Below are 19632 nucleotides of genomic sequence, written 5' to 3' on the forward strand. Positions count from 1 at the left end.
TGATCATGTGCATTTTGCACTTTTATGTACGTGATTGTGTGTTGACATTTTGCTCTTGCTATGCATTATGTATTTTTTGCACCTTATTTATGTGCTTATATTTTGTACTTATCATAAGTGCTCATTTTATTCCCCTGCACTCTGTATAAATGGTTTATGTGCTTACATTTTGTACTTTATGCATGTGGCCTTTTAGGCTCACATTAAGCACTTTATGTTACATGATAAAGGTATATGGTTAAGGATTTGGTGTTTATTTGCACTAGATATATTAACTGTATGGCAGTTGGCAGCACGCTTATTGCACAGGTATTTTCTTTTATGAGTTAGCATTTATATTTAGACATGGGTTGCATATTGAATCTCTGTATGGTGGCACTATTGTATAATGTCAATGTATTATTAGGCTTGAAATTTGTATCAATGAAACATGATTGTATTTCTTAAGTACTATGGGGAATTATGGTATTAGGTATAGATGAACTTACTCTTAAAGTACATTTTATATAGTATTTTCATGAATTGCTGCTGCATTTCTGTTCAGATGCCAGCTGTGTTTCATTGTCCATGTATGCACATTGTACAGTGATAAAAAAGTTTAATAAAGTTGAATCTGAATCTGAGTAATTTCCAATCTTTACAATTGATTAACCCATACAGAGCCACGATTGCCTACCTAGAACCTTCAGTTCCGCACTTCCATAGATAATTCCATAGATATTTTCTGCCAGACACTGGTACATTCCAGCATCAGATTGGTTTACATTGTGAATTGTCAGCATTCCATTAACCATCTCAATCCTGTTCTGTAATAAGAAATAACAATATTATGTTAGCAAAAAGACACCTGAGGGTATATATAACTTTCGGTGTTAAAGGACCACTATATGCACCCAGACCACTTCAGCTTAATGAAGTGGTCTGGGTGCCAGGTCCCTCTAGGTTTAACCCTGCCTGCTGTAAACATAGCAGTTTCAGAGAAACTGCTATGTTTACCTATGGGTTAATCCAGCCTCTAGTGGCTGTCTCATTGACAGCCACTAGAGGCGCTTCCGCACTTCTCACTGTGATTTTCACAGTGAGAAGACGCTAGCGTCCATAGGAAAGCATTGAGAATGCTTTCCTATGAGACTGGCTGAATGCGCGCGCATGCACATTCAGCCGATGACGGAAGAAGAGGGAGGAGAGTCCCAGCGCCGAGGGAACCCGGCGCTGGAAAAGAGGTAAGGGATTAACCCCTTCCTCCCCTTCAGCGCCACGGGAGTGGGACCCTGAGGGTGGGGGAACCCTCAGTGCACTATAGTGCCAGGAAAACGAGTTTGTTTTCTTGGTACTATAGTGGTGCTTTAAAACAAGTGGTACATTTTTTGGAGCGTTTATTTTCCATTGAACTCGCTGCAAAGTTTCTATTCAAAAGGAGCAAAGTTAAATCAATTAAATAAAATAAACAAGTTCAATACAGTTAGGAGTTGCACTACCTTAGGTATGTGTTGCACTAACTCTTGAAAAGAAAAATTCACACTGTGCCTGTTGTGCACAAAATCCGTGCATTTGGAATAATGAACAAAATACAAAGGTCAAAGTATTTTTTGCTGTTTATTATTTATTTATTTATTTATCTGAATCCGTCTAGAAGGCCTTGTTTTTGGGACAACCTTTATGTACCTGATTTATCACAGAGTCACTTTCTTTTCTCTGTGATCATTTAGTTAAACAGTGCTTTCTTTTTACCTTCTATGGGGACTTAGAGACCATATAAGGCAACAAATCTGAAGCTTTTCCCTATATTTTGTCTCATGTTTTATTCCATGTAAGGGAAACCGTGAGCCTCGACGAAGGTTGCTTGTCAGACACGTTATCTTGTTCTTATCATTTGTCAGAAGAAAACATGAAAAACTAGCAAGCATCAAACTTTTAGTTATTCATATATCTGACTGTGGATTGTACTATAATTTTATTGCACAGTTGTAGCGTTTACTAGGCAGTTAATGTCATCCGTATATTGTGAATGATTTTTTTAAATACAAATAGGCATACTTGACTTACAAAGACTGGCGTATATGTCCGTTACTCAGGTAACGTATTGCTTAGTTTCTTCTTATTGTACTGGTTATTGTGCAATAAAATGTGAAATAGTAAAACAAAGGAATATTGGATGCTCTCACGGATCATTGTACGAAATAAGTCTAGTTTAACGTGACTCGTAATATACCTGTTTATATATTTATACATGCTTAAAATACTGAAACTACAAAAAAACACATGTACAACTTCATAAAAAAATTAAAATAAAGCTTCATGAGATACTTAGACTACATCGTTAAAATAAATCAACTATATAAACAAAAATAATTACAGAAATGCCATTAGAATTATGCACAGCGAGTAAATTGTGTCTGCCAGATTTGGTATGCCCAAACTTCCTCCATATTTGGGCTCGGCTTGGCAGAAATGTTATTTAAAAAATGATTCAGAAATGAGTCAGATGAACCAAAAGAGTGAGGAAATGGGTGAATCAGTGTATTGCAAAATATATAAATATTTTTATGTACATATTTTACAGTATACTAATTAAAGCATTTTTCTGACATTTGGTTTATAGATAAAAAAAAAGATAAAAAGTAACCAATGAAAGGAAATACAGGAGAATCAGTAAAAAATAAAATCTATATTTTTATGTTTTATAATTATTAAATATATAATATATAAATACAGATATTTTATCACTTTCCCCTTTATCTGTGAATAAAATCAACATTTAGTCCCTGTTCCATAACCATCAATCATATTTTTTTTTCCCATCAGTCATCTCTTTTTCTTTTTGAGTTCAGAATCACAAATCAAAAGGAACTTGTACGGCCATTGTACAGCTCATTTGGTTAGTGATTTGGGTACATTGTGGTCGTTCGGGAAGTTGACCGATCGGTCAATCAGCCCAGATTTAGCCGAATTGCAATTTGGACTGTAGTGAATCTCCATGTTTTAATGCCATTTGCTCAGTAATAATTTGCATTTAATTTTAACTTACATTTCTGATTGAAATATTATGCACTTTGTTTGAGTTGTGTGGCATTCAGATGAGTATATAATTATATATATATATATATATATATGTATATATATATATATATATATATATATATATATATATATACTGCATCAAAAAAAGCCAGCACTCAAGGACTTTTGTAATTAATAAAAAGTAAAAACCTTTTATTCCGAAATGTCTGTATATATATATATTTAAAATCGAGCTAAGTATTGTGCACAATGTAGTGCAACAATAGAGAGTTACTGTTTATTAGCAGAAATACGATTCAAGCAAACAGAGTAAACCAACATATTTTATCTGAAAAATCTTACCTGTGGCAACAAAGGAAGTCCATTCTTTAGCCAACGATATATTGCTCTTGGCTTCGCAGTGGCCTTGCACTCCCAGCGGAGCTGGTCTCCACTGTCTAGCTGAGTATCATTAATCTTCTCAATCCACTGAGGTTGGGCTGGAAAAAAGGAAAAGTAATTTTCTATATTTAATGAGGTTTGAAACAAAATACGTACTTCTGAAGATATGTATTGAAGGAAATTTCCTTGCAGAGTTTTATGCCTTTGACTGAATGGAAAGAATCTTGTATTGTCTACAATTTATCATTATTATAAAACAGACACTATAAACTCATACCAAAATAATGTGAAATATTTAATACATGTCCTTTATAGAGATATCATGATGAATGCATTTTTCTAGCCATCTGTTTTATTTCACGCTAATTAATATTTTGGGTATTAAATTAAAATGTATCACAAAGTAGACAAATTAGTTCATTATACTGTTTTGCAAAGTTGTTCAGCAAAATTATTATTTTTTTCAAAACTTTTTTGTTAAGTTTTTAAATATTAGAGTTTAACTGGTTTGTTATGGTATCTCTTACGAAAAGCCGCAAACAAATCACACATTCAGCTTCCGTCCTAATCCTCTTAAAGTTACCACAAAAAAAATTAACAAAGTTACGCGGAATTAAATGTAATGCCAAGTGAGCTGCAGGAATGGATCAGGAAAGACAGAAAACTACTGTTGATACATTTTGTGAGACGGTTTATCCCCTGTTGGCTGTGAGAAAAGGTTTTTCAGTTGCCTGAACTCAAGAGCTTGACTGGTCATTGATTAAATTAGGCAAACGCATGGTGGGGTGAGGAATGTAGTTGGGAAGCAATGATTTAGCATTACTTTAATTTAAATTTATAAATGTAGTAACATTTTGAATATATTCATTTACAAATAATGACTGTCATATAAACTTTCTGTTAGTATAGAATTGATGTCTTTCATATTGACTCTTTTGTTAGATATCTTAAAATGTATCAAAAACCACATTCAGTACACAAAGGAAATATTTAAAAAATAGTTTTTAAGCCAGTCTGCAGAGAGCACTATAAATCGTCTTATATCTTTTGTCTAGTTGAATAACGTGCTGAAAAAATAACAGATGCATTTTATATCTTGTATTAATTTTAACAGAATTTCGGGAGAACTTTTCTGTTCTGTTTTATATTCCCCTATTGAAACCGTGCACTAAATATACAAATTACACTAGTCTTTAGTGTACAGTTCTCTTTATATAATAGAATTTTCAAAAGTAGAGGGCTCTCTTAACTAATAAGTAAGTTGATTGGTGACTTGAAAAATGTGGGCTAAAACAGACTTTGAAAAAAAAAATTTGAATTCACATAAACTCCTGAAGTCTACACCAGTTACTCATCAGTTTTACTGTTTTGTTTGAAATTAATTCTAAAATTAATATGGTGTTGAAATATTAATCTCTGCTTTATTTTGTGCAATATATAAAAACACAACAGGGCTGGAGGTGACACGTTGCTTTATCAATGCATCTGACAAATACAGTATTAACATATGTGCGGAACCAAATAATAAAAAAATAAAAAAAAGATAATCGCATTTGAAGTTCCTGCATTTGCTTTAAAGATAAATTTGAGAGAATTCAATTTTTCAGTGTCTGTTTTAACCTATGGTTTGCAAGTCACTCATCAACTTACTTTTTAGTCAAGAACCCTCTACTTTAAAAAAAATCTATTATATAAAGAACTGAACAGCATTGAGTTCCCTCCAGACCAAGAAAGGAATCATGGTCATTGAACTTTATATAGCACTGCAAATCACATCTCATGAACACTTCCTTATGTGAAAAGAAAGGGTTTCTGGGAAATATAATGAAAGTATTAGTTTTCTATCATGTCTAGCAGTGTTTCTAAAAGCGAACATTAAAACACTGTAGGTTGATTGGTTAGGTTTTAAAGAACAAAAGTAGCTATTTAAAAAAAAAAAAAGTAATTAATTTGAAAAATAAAAATCCTCTAGTCTGTAACCTAACCTAAACATTGCGCTGTGCCTACACATTGCGTGTGTGCAAGGGTTGTCTGTTGTTGACTTGGTATGTCATGCCTAGCATGCCTGCATGAGGACAACACTCCAGCAGATGCCCCTGAGGAAGTTAAAACGTTGAACGAAACGCGTAGGGCTACAGTGTTCAGAGTATTTGTTTTTTAATTGTTTTTATTTGGTGATTTATTTATTTGGGTTCTCCTGCTCCTGTGGACCTTGTGACAAGAGACCTCCACCTGAGTGTGATGTGCCTATTTTACACTTCGGTTTTGTAAGTGTTACTATTAATAAACGTGTTAACTTTTACTGAGATACTCTGCACTATTATTCTCTCTCTTTTTCTTATATACACCACTGATGTTCCAAAGTCCTGAAGCTGCTATACTTATCTATTACGATATGCCTACAATCAAACTGGGTTTGTGAGTGCAATCAACATTTATTTTTAAAATTCATATCTTTTTGCAAACAATATTGCCCTATGTCTGCCTCTATTATTGTATTGTAGATTGCCGTTTTGGTATTTTGTCTATATTTGTTATGAGGATATGAGGAGTCCTTTCTTCTACAATACTATATAACAAAGGGTAATTTTTTGTGTGTTTTTCACCTATTACCCACTGAGTGTGTTGTATCTACGCACAGGTGTATTTGTACCTATTGATGTCATGCCTAGTGTTGACAAATTAAATTGCACTATTTATTCATTTATACATCTGTGTACACTTGACTCGTATGATGCACTTGCTTTGTGAGTTATATTTAAACTTTGCTTTTTCGCCATGTTTTATCTGCACCCAATACTGGAAATTTCCCAATTGAGTCAAGTGCCAAGAAAGTAGGCCTTAAGATAACACTTTTGGTGGGAGAGTCCTTGTTATTTTAGCTGCAACAACTTCTCCAACGTCCTTCAGTGCCTCTCTTCCTTCCAGAGAATGGTCAATGTAAGGAACAACTGGTGCTCTGGCAGTAGACTACTGCTTCAATCCAATGTTCTACCTTGGTGTCTTCTAGCCAGGGATGGGACGATTACGTGGAGCTTCAGTTCCAGGATGCCCTGTGACAACCTATGGACTCTGTATTTGAAGTCTTTCCTGCTATGGCCATGGCTAATGGGTGGGAGTGGACATTTTAAGCTCTGCTCACTGAAATACAGTAGCACAGTTTCTTTAATATCTACAAATTGTATTTAATTTACAAAATGAAGAATTCTGAAAAGAGGAGAGCAACTTACATATATGGATTGTAAATTACAGCCAGGATATTACACTGGCAAAGCATAATTGTACGAGGAAAGCGAAGTAACCATCTAATTAAAAATGTATGTAATTCTAGTGCAATGTAAAACATACAACGGAGTATAAATCAATTGCACCATGATACCTTTCCTTTCTTTATCTTGTCAACCCAATGTTTTATGAGCATGCCTTAACCTGCTCCAGATGCACAAATGTATTTGTCACACTAAGTGATAAAAATGACAGATTGTCAGTGGAAGCTTTTGTTTTATATTTTAGCCTATATGCATAAAATATGTCCCCTAACGGATGACGCAATTCATGTACAGCAAAGTAGTTTTTTTCTTTTTCTTGCTTGTGAAATGAATACAAACTAATTATAACCATTATCCTTACATCAGATATTCACCCTCAAACATTTAATTGTATGATACTTATACATTTATTGCCGTTTGTGCATAATATGTAAATAATTAAAAAAAATATTTGACAGGGGACTGATTACGCTTACTAGTGCAGTTCTGGTGCCTATGCCATCCTTGTAGGAAAACATGATGGCAAAATATTATTTGGAATGTCCAATGCAGATGTTAGCATTTATTGGTTAGCAGATGTGAAATCCTCCTCTCACATCAGCAGGATAACCTAGGGTTATTCAATAAGGGTGCAGTGTGTTCCAGATGGAAACATGTGGTTTTTATAACTGGATTGCAACTGAATTTGCACTTCTCTTACTTACTAAAAGCAAACGTGTATATTTTGTTATTTTATCTGAATGGTACAAACTGTTTTGGTAACAGCCCGTGTCTTTTTAAAAAAACAGTAAATAGAATTCACATATTTAACAAACATCAAATTTCAACCTGATTCACTCCAAACATTTCAGATAGCAGGACAGGTTGCCGGAGGGCAAACTGTTAAAATTATGTTACATTTAAAAAGTATAAATATAATAAATAGTATGAATTAATAAATTAAGAATACATAACTTTGTAGAATATACAGTAGTAAAATAATAACCCATGAAGTTAACCCTTTCTCCAAAGGAGATAGTTTTCATTTGTTTTTGCTTTTTTAAATGCTATCATGTTTTACAACTGACAAAAGTCCACCTGCAAATTCAGCTGTCATGTCTCTGTAATTACCATTTAATTTGAGCATTTAGTTGTCTTTTTCCATATTTTGGTTCTAAACTAGAGTCTTTGATTGCTTATGGACAGGCTGGATTCCATTCTATATCAAATGTAATTGGGATGCAAAGTCCAACTGAGATATACAGTTGATGCATAACAGTAATGTTTCTATTTGCACTGTGGGGAGTATTATTGTGTTTGGCCTTGCCACAATCTTTTTGGTATTCAGCTATATGCTCTCAGATCAGAACTGGCACCATGCTGATGAGACCCACAAGGTTTGAACTGTACAGTCCATGGCTGGAGTCTGGTCAAAGTACAAATTGATATATGTAGTTGATGCACAACAGTCCTTTTTAATTGCACTGTGGGGAGTTTTATTGTTTTGGCATCTACATAATCTTTTTTAGCACCTTGCAAAGCATTAAGGGTAATGTAGTCCAAAACCACCAGAGTGCCGAAGGTTGCCTATCCCTGGTCTAGACATTGGTAAATGGTAACAAAGTCTGGAGTTTGCAGTCCGAATGCCCCAGCTCTTAGAAATCTGCACTTTAAAATGAGATACTCCTCATTAAGCAAGTTGAAACGCCTCATGGGTGTGGAGTGGCCCTTTAATACATCTCTGATTGCCTTGTAAACCTACACAGTTATTTACTAAAGTGAGAATTCAAAGTGAATTTCAATTTTAAGGCCAGAGTAGCTAAACTGAAAGCATAGTTTATAACCATTTCCTGAGTACAACAATACCCAAATTGTATACCTTGTTAAAGTAACAATCTTAATCTGAATCCCAGTTGAATTCTTTAATCCTTAACTAAAATTGCACTATTACCATTATTTATTTTGTTGTTCGTTGCCAACAGTGGTGTATTATTGACAAAAGCATGTATTAGGTGGAAAGATTTCTATCTGAAATCCATGCAGTGCCCTGTTTGGCAAACGTATGTATTTTTAAAACAAGAAACACCTGATAGCTACATACATGTTTTCAGTTAAGCATGCATTTTGACAGGATATAAGGACCAAATTGCTATTATTCACTACTTTATTGACATACCTCTCAAATGTTCCTGTTTTTGAGGGACAATCCCACAGTTTAACCAAAATCCCTTATTCCCTCTCTATCCATTCTTACTCTTTTCTAGGAGATACAAATATTTGGTGTGCATAGCAAAGCTCCAAAGATATTAACCCCTTAACGCCGTTACGGCGTTCAATGCCGCCCCGCATTAAATGGGCTTTAAAGCCGTTGCGGCGGCATGGAATGCCGTAGCGGCTTAAGCCCCCAGGAGCCACCAACTACTCACTACCGCCGCGATCCTCTTCTGGAGGGCTGCCTGACAGCCCAGGCAGCCCTCCCCGGCAAATGAGGCCCACAGGGACCATGTGATCGCTCTCAAAGAGCGATCACATGGCCCCCTATAGCTGGCTGTGGATCTGCCAGCAGGGGGACTGTCTGAAATGTCAGACAGTCCCTCTGCTGGTAGGAAGTATTAAAAAGAAAAAAAAATACACATGTTAAAATAAATTAAATATATATAATAATATATCATATATATAATATATATACATCTTATATATATGTAACGTCATACGTACTGTATTTTAATATTAATATAAGTACATATATTAGTATTAAAATACACTTAGAATGACATTACATATATATGAGATATATATATATATATATAATATATATATATATATTTATATATTACATCTATATATATATATTTTATATTTATATATACAAGTATAATTACAATAATAAATGAATAAAATAAAACAGCTAAAATGTGAGGTGGAACTACAATTTTTTTTTAAAAAAAAAGAAACATTTCTCACAGTTTTTTTGATTTTATTCATAATAAATTATGTTTCATATATAAATATTTGATATGAAATGAAAGCCTTGTTTCTCCTGAATAAAATGATATATAATAAGTGTGGGTGCATATAATATGAAAGAGGTAAATTACGGTTGAACAGACATACAGCGCAAATTCCAGTTTTTGTTGACATTTTGTTTTGATCAGAACGTGTACTATTGACTCAGTCCTGAAGGGGTTAAACTCTCAATAATGTGTCTTTGAACCACAGTACATGTGTTTTTAAATTATTGTGTTAAAATAAAGTACTTTCAGTTAACCACACATTTGGCTCTTCCTGTAGCCATAATCGTGAAATAGAGTGTCCCTATATGGTCATTTAAAATGTTGAGATGTAAACTTCTAACCTAGGTATGGTGCTTGTGGAAATAATTAGATCAAAAAAGTAGTTAGACTGGAGCCATTTGTTTACTCTCTCTGTCAACAGTTCTGGACATGACATACTTACTGAGAAGTGCAAGAAATGTTGAGAGTGTATCACAAATTAAGCATTATTAAACTTGCCTGGTGCCATTATTTGTATTCTTTGTTCTATGGACATATTTGGTGCTATGCACGTAAGTGAATTATTCCATCAACATCACAAGATGTTGACTTTTTAATATTTTTCTGCAAAAGAAGCTGACAATAATCAACATCTACATTGTCTACAAAGCTATATTTACTAAAACTCCAAAGAATTCCCAATTCAATTCTCTTCTCCAACACTCTTCTTTTACCACCAACTGCTGTTGACCTTCTCCTGTTTGTTGCTCGTACCCTTACTTTTAACTCATGTCTGCCTACCACCATCAAGCTCTTCCCTAGTCTTTAAACATTTAATAGATCTTTCGATGTCCCTCAAAACCCACCTCTTCTGAAAAGCTTATGGCCTCTGAGAGTAATGTCTATTTCACGTACCTGTCTCTTGCTCTCACCTTCCAGGCTGCTACTTTCTCAACTTGCTGTTTTGTTACTATCCCCCTCAATTCCCTTCTTATCGTGTTTGAAAGTTCATTTAAACAGGTTCCTCATCAACCTATTGTTTCTGTAACATTTTGTTATTGTCTCATTTACTGTTAAATTTCCACCTTTATTTCCCACTAATATTGTAAAGGGTGCAGAATAGGTTGGCGCTATATAAATGCCAATAATAATAATTATAATGACCTCCCTTTTCTGCAGATCTGCTTGATCTGCTGATTGAGCTGACTACTTGTGTCATATTATTATTATTATTATTATTATTATTATTATTATTGGTATTTATATACTGCCAGCTTATTCCACAAGACTTTACAATAAAAGGGAAATTTACCAAATGAGACAATAACAAAATGTAACAGGAACAATAGGTAGTTGAGGATCCTGCTTAAACAGGCTTATGTCTAGAGGAGGAGGGGTAGGAAAGGAATAGACAGCAAATAGACATGGTGAGAAAGTAGCTTAACTGGAGGTGAGAGTGGAGTGGGGCCCTTTAGGAGAGAGCGAGAGTAAGGATTGAGAGATAGAAGTTACTCTTGGAGGTCATAAGCAAGCCTGAAAAGATGGGTTTTGAGGGAGTTCTTAAAGGATTGAAGCCTAGGGCAGAGTCTGACAAGGGTTGGCAGGCTGTTCAAAAGGAAAGAAGCCGCCTGTGAGAAGTCTTGCAGGCGTGAATTTGCAGTAAGGATGCGAGCAGCAGACAGGAGAAGGTCACCAGTAGAGTGAAGAGGCCGAGAGGGGGCATATCTATGAATCAGTGAAGAAATGTAAGAGGGGCTACAGTTGGTTAGAGCTTTATAGGTAAGGGTTAGTATTTTATATTGACACCTGTAGGAGACAGGAAGCCAGTGTGAGGATCGACAGAGGGGTGAGGTGTAAGAGGAGCGACAGGATCAGCCTGGCAACAGCATTCATCACAGATTGTAGGGGGGCAGTATGGCTTCTGGGGAGACCAATTAGGAGAGAATTACAGTAATCCATGCAAGAGATTACTAGAGCATGAACAAGCTCCATGGTAGCATCTTGCGTAATACAGGGGAGTATGTAGGCAATGTTTTTAACCTAAAATCAACAGGTTTTAACAACAGACTTGACATATTGTGCAAAGGGGAGGCCAGGATCAAAAATGATACCAAGACAGTGAGCTTGAAAGGATGGGGTGAGGCAGGTACCATAAACCTGCAGGGAGAGTGAAGGAGGAGGATCAGTGTTATGAGGAGGAAAATTGAGATTGAGTTTCAGAAAGCAGGAGGACATCCAATCAGAGATAGAAGAAAGGCAATAGGTGACACGTTGTAGGACAGTAGGGGAGAGGTCAGGGGAGGAGAGGTATATCTGGGTGTCGTCAGCGTACAGGTGGTAGTGTTTGCCTCTTCTCTATACTTTGCTTACTATGAACCCACTGTCTACTATTTTTCTACACATTTAATGTTTGATGATTGTAGAGTTTGCTTCTACATTCTATTGACATCTTGCTCACTGTGCACAGTGTACAGATGGTAAAACAGTACTCCTTACAGTGGCACAATCATATATACATTTCTGTTACTTTACAGCTGTATTTTCTTTTGTATCAATGTACATTTCCTATTTTATACATAATATTTTGCATCCCCTCTAGGCTGCACTCTCGCCAAGAAGGTTTTCTCCTTATTTTTTCATTGTGTCTAATTATTTATCTCCTGTTTGTATAAATATGAATGTTTTGTTTTTGCGTAATGTGTCAATTATCCTGTATAAAAGTGCAATTCATGAACCGGTATATAAAATACAAAAAAATACATTTATCAATATAACATTTATCAGGAGGCGAGGAAAAACTTTTTGACTATTTACTTACTATAAACTTGAAGCTGTCCTCGGAAAGCATTTTTACCCCGGAAATTTTCTGCTTTACATTCGTACGTCCCGGCATCCTCCAATTGCACATTCGGAATCTCAAGTACTGCTTGTGATTTTCTCAGGCGCGCCTTACTTGGAATAAAGCCACTTACTTTCCGCCACGAAATTGTAGGAACAGGGCTAAAAAAAGAAAAAACAAAGTTTCAGAAAAAAGTGTTAACGTTCTTTTCATTACTAAGACCACTAAGTACAAAGCAGTGTTATCTTGTAATTTAAGTATTTTATAGTTAAAGTAGCAATAAAGGGCAATCACAATTAAGACCAATGTACCACTTGATATACTTCACAATCCCCGAGGAATATGTAAGAAGCTAATGAGTTCTGAAAGCTTTTAGATTTTCTCTGTCATAGTCTGCAGGTAATGAATATTGTATAGGTAACTGGCAATTTAAAAGCTCAATTTCTCCTGTAATCAAAGTAAAACTAATAGCTATATTATGTTCCCATTTCCTTGATAAATGTAGCTGCATACTGCTATTTTGAACATTAAAACTAGTTAATCAGATATCAATAATTGCTTTTATTTCAAGTTAATTTTGGTAACAAAATTGTCTGTATTCATAGATAAATATAACATGATCAAATTTTATTTACCTTTCCACTAGATAATGGAACACTGCTGTTGGAATATTTATGAAAAAACCATAGTTGGATTGAGTATTAATTAAACCTCCATGGCAGTATCCCATTCCACCCAAGAGTTTCAGGGATTTGTGTTGACCAGTCAAGATACCATACTGATCTCAACTAACCAGGATAAGATAGTAAGATATTATCCAAAGTGTTGCCAAAATGTAGATGAGCAGAATTGTCAAGAACAGGAGTAGGCAACATTTGGCACTCCAGATGTTGTGAACTACATCTCCTGTTATGCTCATATGGCCATACTGCTGCCAAAGCATAATTTGTGATGGAGTCTACAACATCAGGAGTAATGAAGTCTGCCTACGATTGGTCTAGAACATCATAGTAGGTTGTAAGATCAAGATTTTCCTTCTCTGGAAATATAGGACCATGCTCAAGGAAACAAAGAAAAACTCCCTAGACCAATAGTTGTTGCTCACTAATCTTTACATTTGACTATAGCATGTAGGCATATTTCAGTCTTCTGGGACCCATCAGAAACAGCATCTGCCAAACTTCTTCATGGTAAGGAGTAATTTAGCAATCCAGAGAATAGATTCTGTCTACTCCAGAATTCAATGGAAGGAAGCTTTACACTGATCCAGCCAGCCCTTGATATTTTATACAGAGGCTGTTAGGTGTTTACTTGGCCAAACTAACCCATTTCTTGAAGTTGCTCATTATATAAACTTTTCCTGTGCTATCATTCCATCCAGAGATAGTTTAGAACATGAGAATGTCTAGATATTTTTTTTGTCCTTGAGGCATTACCTCCACAAGACATCTGAATGTGTATTTTGGTATCTGGTACAAAGTCATTAGCAGCCGGTTCTTTAAGTCCTACAAGTTGCGAGGTGAGAACTGCACAATTAGTTTAATTGTGGATTTAACTAATTATTGGTCCACTTGTTAAAAATATGGAGTTGGTAAGCAGAATCTAGGTATGACAAGGGGAAATTGGAAAAAAAATATCCATACTTTCCTATTTTCTTGTGGGTTTAGATGAGCTTTTTCCTAATTTTTTTAAAATGATTTTATTTAAAATACTTAAGCCCTGTTGTCATTCGTCTCAAACTAATTTAAAATCTCTGCAAATCCTTTTAAAAACATGCAGGAAATACTTTTTGGATTTGTTTCTATATTTATATTGTAAAACCACTGAGAGGTCTACTTCTATACTTACTGTGGCATACAAGGACTAAAATTAGAATGTTTGCTAATCCTAAAATGTCTAAAGACTACTTGATAGCGTAGAGAATATTTTTGTCGAAATTAATATGTATCCTCAGGAAGTGTATTTAAGTGTCTTCAGAAGTTGCCTGCAGGTTGTTGCTAATCATTTTTATATCCTACAGAATGTAGAAATAAAGTTTCTGAAGAAAGGCTTAATTTGTAAAATTCCTAGCTGATTCAGACTCTGCGAAAATCAATAACACATAGAAAAGAGCAATATGATATTTTAAGTAAAATGCATTAAATTTTACAACGTAATCATGAGAATAGATTTTAATGCTACATAGATATGTAACTGCAATGTGTTCAATATACTTTAATATCCGAAAAGTGAAAAATATTTGTTTTAGCAGTGAACAAAAAAAAAAAAAAAAACATTTGTAAACACCTATTTTAAATTTCCTGTATTATGTTTTAATCAAAGTTATAGACTGCATAACAGCACTGGCTAAAATTTGCTTTAACCCCTGTCCCACCTATATTTAGAGGTGAATGTACTACAGCTTCACATAGCTATAGAATTGGGGCTTCATTATCTCATCATCATGTAAGCCTCTTTCTACTCTTCAGGGCCGGGTCGGCATCCTTATGATCTCTGCAAGCATGGGACTTTTCTGTTTAAATGCCCCTATTGCCATCTACTGTTGCCATGGTAACATGGTGATCATTTCGGATGCGATGACGCCATTACGCACCACAATTTGTACATTTCGAGTGAGAACAACCTCAATTTTTGTTTTTGGGTTTGGGAGCTCCAACCCTCTCTGATGATCCCTGTGGTCACTTTGTTTATTTTTGTGGTGGAAGGATAACTTCTTTCAGCTTATATATGGGGGACGTTTTTGAGCATGGTTACAGCGACATTGTCACCCCACTGAAAAATAAGTATTTCATAAAGATATTCCAAGTGAAATTCCAACCCAGTAAAGAGATATACATAGACAAAGTAAGGACTACGTTTCTCTGTATATTGCCTCTGCCTGACTTTCTTAGACACTGGGTGGAGCTACCAGTGATGGCTGCAGGGAATTGGCTCTGTTTATGGTGGATATTGTGGTCTCGCAGCATCCTCGATTTACATCAATTCTATACTCTCACACATGTGCAAGAGTACTGCAATGATGTCTGCTAAAGGACCATCAGGAGGAAGATGGCCGTGGACGCAAGGGACAGGCCCAAGTAAGTAAATCTCACCTTTACCTGCTCCCCTGGCCACTGGAACCACAGCAGCAATATCACTATCATGCAACGATGACATAGCCACTTTAAGTGTAAATGCACATTGAAAAAGGGTTTGTATACCCAACATGTCTGTGTTTACATTGGTATCCTTCATTGAATTTTAGCATTTGGATGCACTGCTTAATTCTGATGCACTTGTTCTGATTTTTATTTTGTGACTCAAGCACGAGGACTACTAAAGTGTGCTGTCCCTCCAGTATTTTTTATCACCTGCATACAAAGGACCCATTCTATTTTTCATTTAATGATTTGATTGGACAAATGAATTAAACGACTTTGTATGTGATAGGAATTAACCAATTGTAATTGATAACTTACTGTTATATTATCATACGCTTCATTGTTTATATGTTCTATACATACTTGATTAAAATAGTACATTTTAACCTACGAGTCATCACCTAAAGCCGATTCACCACTAAATTACTTAAACAACCGTCATCTTTAAATTATAATATACTGGCTTTTAAACAAACCAGAAAATAATTGTTTTCAACAATAATAAGAGTAATATAGGTTTTCAGTACTACTGTAATGGCAACCAAGATGTAGGTTCACCGGCAAATGTCAAGTCATTAGATGGATCTTACAATAAGATATTTTTCAAATATTTCATCACACTTGGGGTTTATTATAAAACCCTACAGACTTTTTCTGCCCTAAGTAGAGGACACATGGAGTGGGTGACTGCATTGTAATGAAACTACAAAACTAGCTGTGGCATGGCATTCAACCCCAATATAAACAAACGAGAATTGTAAAAACAATTACGTGAGTAGATATGTGTTTTGATCCAGATGTCTAATCCTGATAACCTGAACATTATTCCAGGGTATGATAAGATAATCACACACTGTGGCGAAACCGACCTCGCCACGTGTCCTTGGAGGGGGCTGATTGCCCGCCTCTTGCCTTTGGACTATGGACCAGACTTTATGGGAATGTGATACCCCAGATAGCCATACCATGGAGCCTATTCATATAATGAAAGACTATGGGAAAGACTTTAGCTCCATGGCAATTGTACTGTGTGAGTAGGATCTGCGCGCTATTCGGTAGTTTTGTGCGTGCAGATCCCAGCTATCTGGGGATAGGTGAAATGTCTGTGTGTTATGTGTAAATGTGACTTTATGTATTTTAAAGTGTTTTATGTTGTTTTGCAACCATGTGGTTAATGGAGTCTGCCTTTAGTCCTGGGTAATTGGATTACTTCTCCAATTAACTCCAGGGCAGAAGGGAGGAAACCAGGGTGCATTGTGGGGATGTTTTTCTGCCAGCCAGAAAGGAACAAAAGATACTTTTAGTAACTTTTGAACCCCTGGTCGGATTCATGCCATTTTTTAATATGTTGTTCCCCTGAATGGATTGATTGTGGATATGTATTTTTATGTGAATGTAATGTATGGTTTTAAAGTTATGAAAGTTGTGTAAAAGTATATTTTACACTGTATGCATAATGGGATTATGTGTCACACTAAGGGGAGGGGATGTGTGGGAGGTAACATCTATGTCATTGGTTCTTTTATGCCTCCCCCTGGGTGTGGCCTGTATGTGTGAGTTGGAAATAAAAGCCAGGCTGGATGAGCCAGTCCAGAGTTCCTGTTTTACCCTCAAAGTGATGTGTCGTCTCATTATTGGGGGAAGGATTTATTGCATGCTGTTCCAGTTGACTGCTAGGAGTACAAGCCTATTCGTATGGTTCCTATTCAATGGTCTACAGCATTCATATGCTTGGGAGAATTTAAAGGTTTCTCGGATTCGGTGATTGTGGTGTCTGCCAGAGTGCTTGGAGTCCTCAGGAAGCACTAGGAGCATCCATTAACGGAGGTACCAAGTCGGGGTGCCAGGTGATCCGTTACACACACATTAAACTTACTCTATAGATTTCATCTTTTCTATAAAGCTATAAAAAGAATGTGTTATATATAATTTAATTTATCCCTTATAAAATGGATTGGATGATTTTTTTATTATGTTTAAAATGCTGTTATCTAATGCTACAATGTGTGGAAATGGGATATAAAAAAAGAGAACATACAGCTTGCTTCGACAATGAAAACAGATCAATCAGTCTAGGAAGTCTACACTGTGAAGCTTATTTATCAGTTATTCAAAGCATGAAAGGAATGAAGCAGTACTGATCATAGTGAGTGCATGGTGCTTCTCTCACAACACGTAAGTAAGTAGCATGTGAACTGAACAATGCAGGGTTTCACAAGTGTCCATGTTGTTAGTTCTTTACAGAGTTATTTCTTTGTTAGTTGTGACAAAGGTATAGTACAATTCTGGAAATATGGTATCCCAAGAAACAATAGGACAATACTGGAAATATGGTGTCCCAAGAAAGGTATAGGACAAAACCGGAAATATGGTATCCCAAGAAAGGTATAGTAGAATACTGGAAATATGGTATCCCAAGAAAGGTATAGTACAATTCTGGAAATATGGTATCCCAAGAAAGGTATAGGACAATACTGGAAATATGGTATCCCAAGAAAGGTATAGTAGAATACTGGAAATATGGTATCCCAAGAAAGGTATAGGACAATACTGGAAATATGGTATCCCAAGAAAAGTATAGTAGAATACTGGAAATATGGTATCCCAAGAAAGGTATAGTACAATTCTGGAAATATGGTATCCCAATAAAGATATAGGACAATACTGGAAATATGGTATCCCAAGAAAGGTATAGTAGAATACTGGAAATATAATTTACCCAAGAAAGGTATAGGACAATACTGGAAATATGGTATCCCAAGAAAGCTATAGTAGAATACTGGAATACTGTATCCCAAGAAAGGTAGTTTTTTACTATTACTAACACTCTTTTAAAGTGGAATTGTCATATTTTTCTGGAAGATGCTCTGTTTTCTTTTAGGTTTGTATTGATCATATTTACAAACTCCACCACAATCCAGTTCAGACAAAGTAAAAACAAAGGCAAACATAGCGACAGACAGGCAGACAGACAGAGAGATAGATAGATTTTTCAGGATCGGATAGCTAGCAGGTACATGTCGAAATGTTACACTCACAGTTCTTCAACTGCTCTAAAGTATATTGTGAATAGTGTCCTGTGTCCTAAAATAATATGCGTATCTCTCTCTCTTTCTCAATTTCTCTCTCTCTCTCTCTCTCTCTCTCTCTCTCTCTCTCTATATATATATATATATATATATATATATATATATATACAGGGAGTGCAGAATTATTAGGCAAGTTGTATTTTTGAGGATTAATTTTATTATTGAACAACAACCATGTTCTCAATGAACCCAAAAAACTCATTAATATCAAAGCTGAATATTTTTGGAAGTAGTTTTTAGTTTGTTTCTAGTTTTAGCTATTTTAGGGGGATATCTGTGTGTGCAGGTGACTATTACTGTGCATAATTATTAGGCAACTTAACAAAAAACAAATATATACCCATTTCAATTATTTATTTTTACCAGTGAAACCAATATAACATCTCAACATTCACAAATATACATTTCTGACATTCAAAAACATAACAAAAACAAATCAGTGACCAATATAGCCACCTTTCTTTGCAAGGACACTCAAAAGCCTGCCATCCATGGATTCTGTCAGTGTTTTGATCTGTTCACCATCAACATTGCGTGCAGCAGCAACCACAGCCTCCCAGACACTGTTCAGAGAGGTGTACTGTTTTCCCTCCTTGTAAATCTCACATTTGATGATGGACCAGAGGTTCTCAATGGGGTTCAGATCAGGTGAACAAGGAGGCCATGTCATTAGATTTTAGCATGAAAATCATGTTTTTCTTGAAGGATGCAGACTTCTTCCTGTACCACTGCTTGAAGAAGGTGTCTTCCAGAAACTGGGAGTTGAGCTTGACTCCATCCTCAACCCGAAAAGGCCCCACAAGCTCATCTTTGATGATACCAGCCCAAACCAGTACTCCACCTCCACCTTGCTGGCGTCTGAGTCAGACTGGAGCTCTCTGCCCTTTACCAATCCATCCATCTGGCCCATCAAGACTCACT

At 35.7% G+C, this 19632-nt stretch overlaps 1 protein-coding gene across 1 annotated transcript in view; it reads right to left on the reverse strand.

The window, feature by feature from the left end:
* Window positions 1–19632, reverse strand: part of CNTN5 (contactin 5) — a 1203952-nt gene that overhangs the window by 238919 nt on the left and 945401 nt on the right. Inside the window, exons 11-13 of the mRNA XM_063430510.1 lie at window positions 12462–12643; window positions 3364–3500; window positions 677–806 (exon numbers count right to left, since the gene is read on the reverse strand). Of these exons, the coding sequence (XP_063286580.1) occupies window positions 677–806; window positions 3364–3500; window positions 12462–12643 (449 nt within the window). The remainder of the gene's footprint in view (window positions 1–676; window positions 807–3363; window positions 3501–12461; window positions 12644–19632) is intronic.

This window comes from Pelobates fuscus, chromosome 1 (assembly GCF_036172605.1).
Source record: "Pelobates fuscus isolate aPelFus1 chromosome 1, aPelFus1.pri, whole genome shotgun sequence".
NCBI classification, from domain to species: Eukaryota; Metazoa; Chordata; class Amphibia; order Anura; family Pelobatidae; genus Pelobates; species Pelobates fuscus.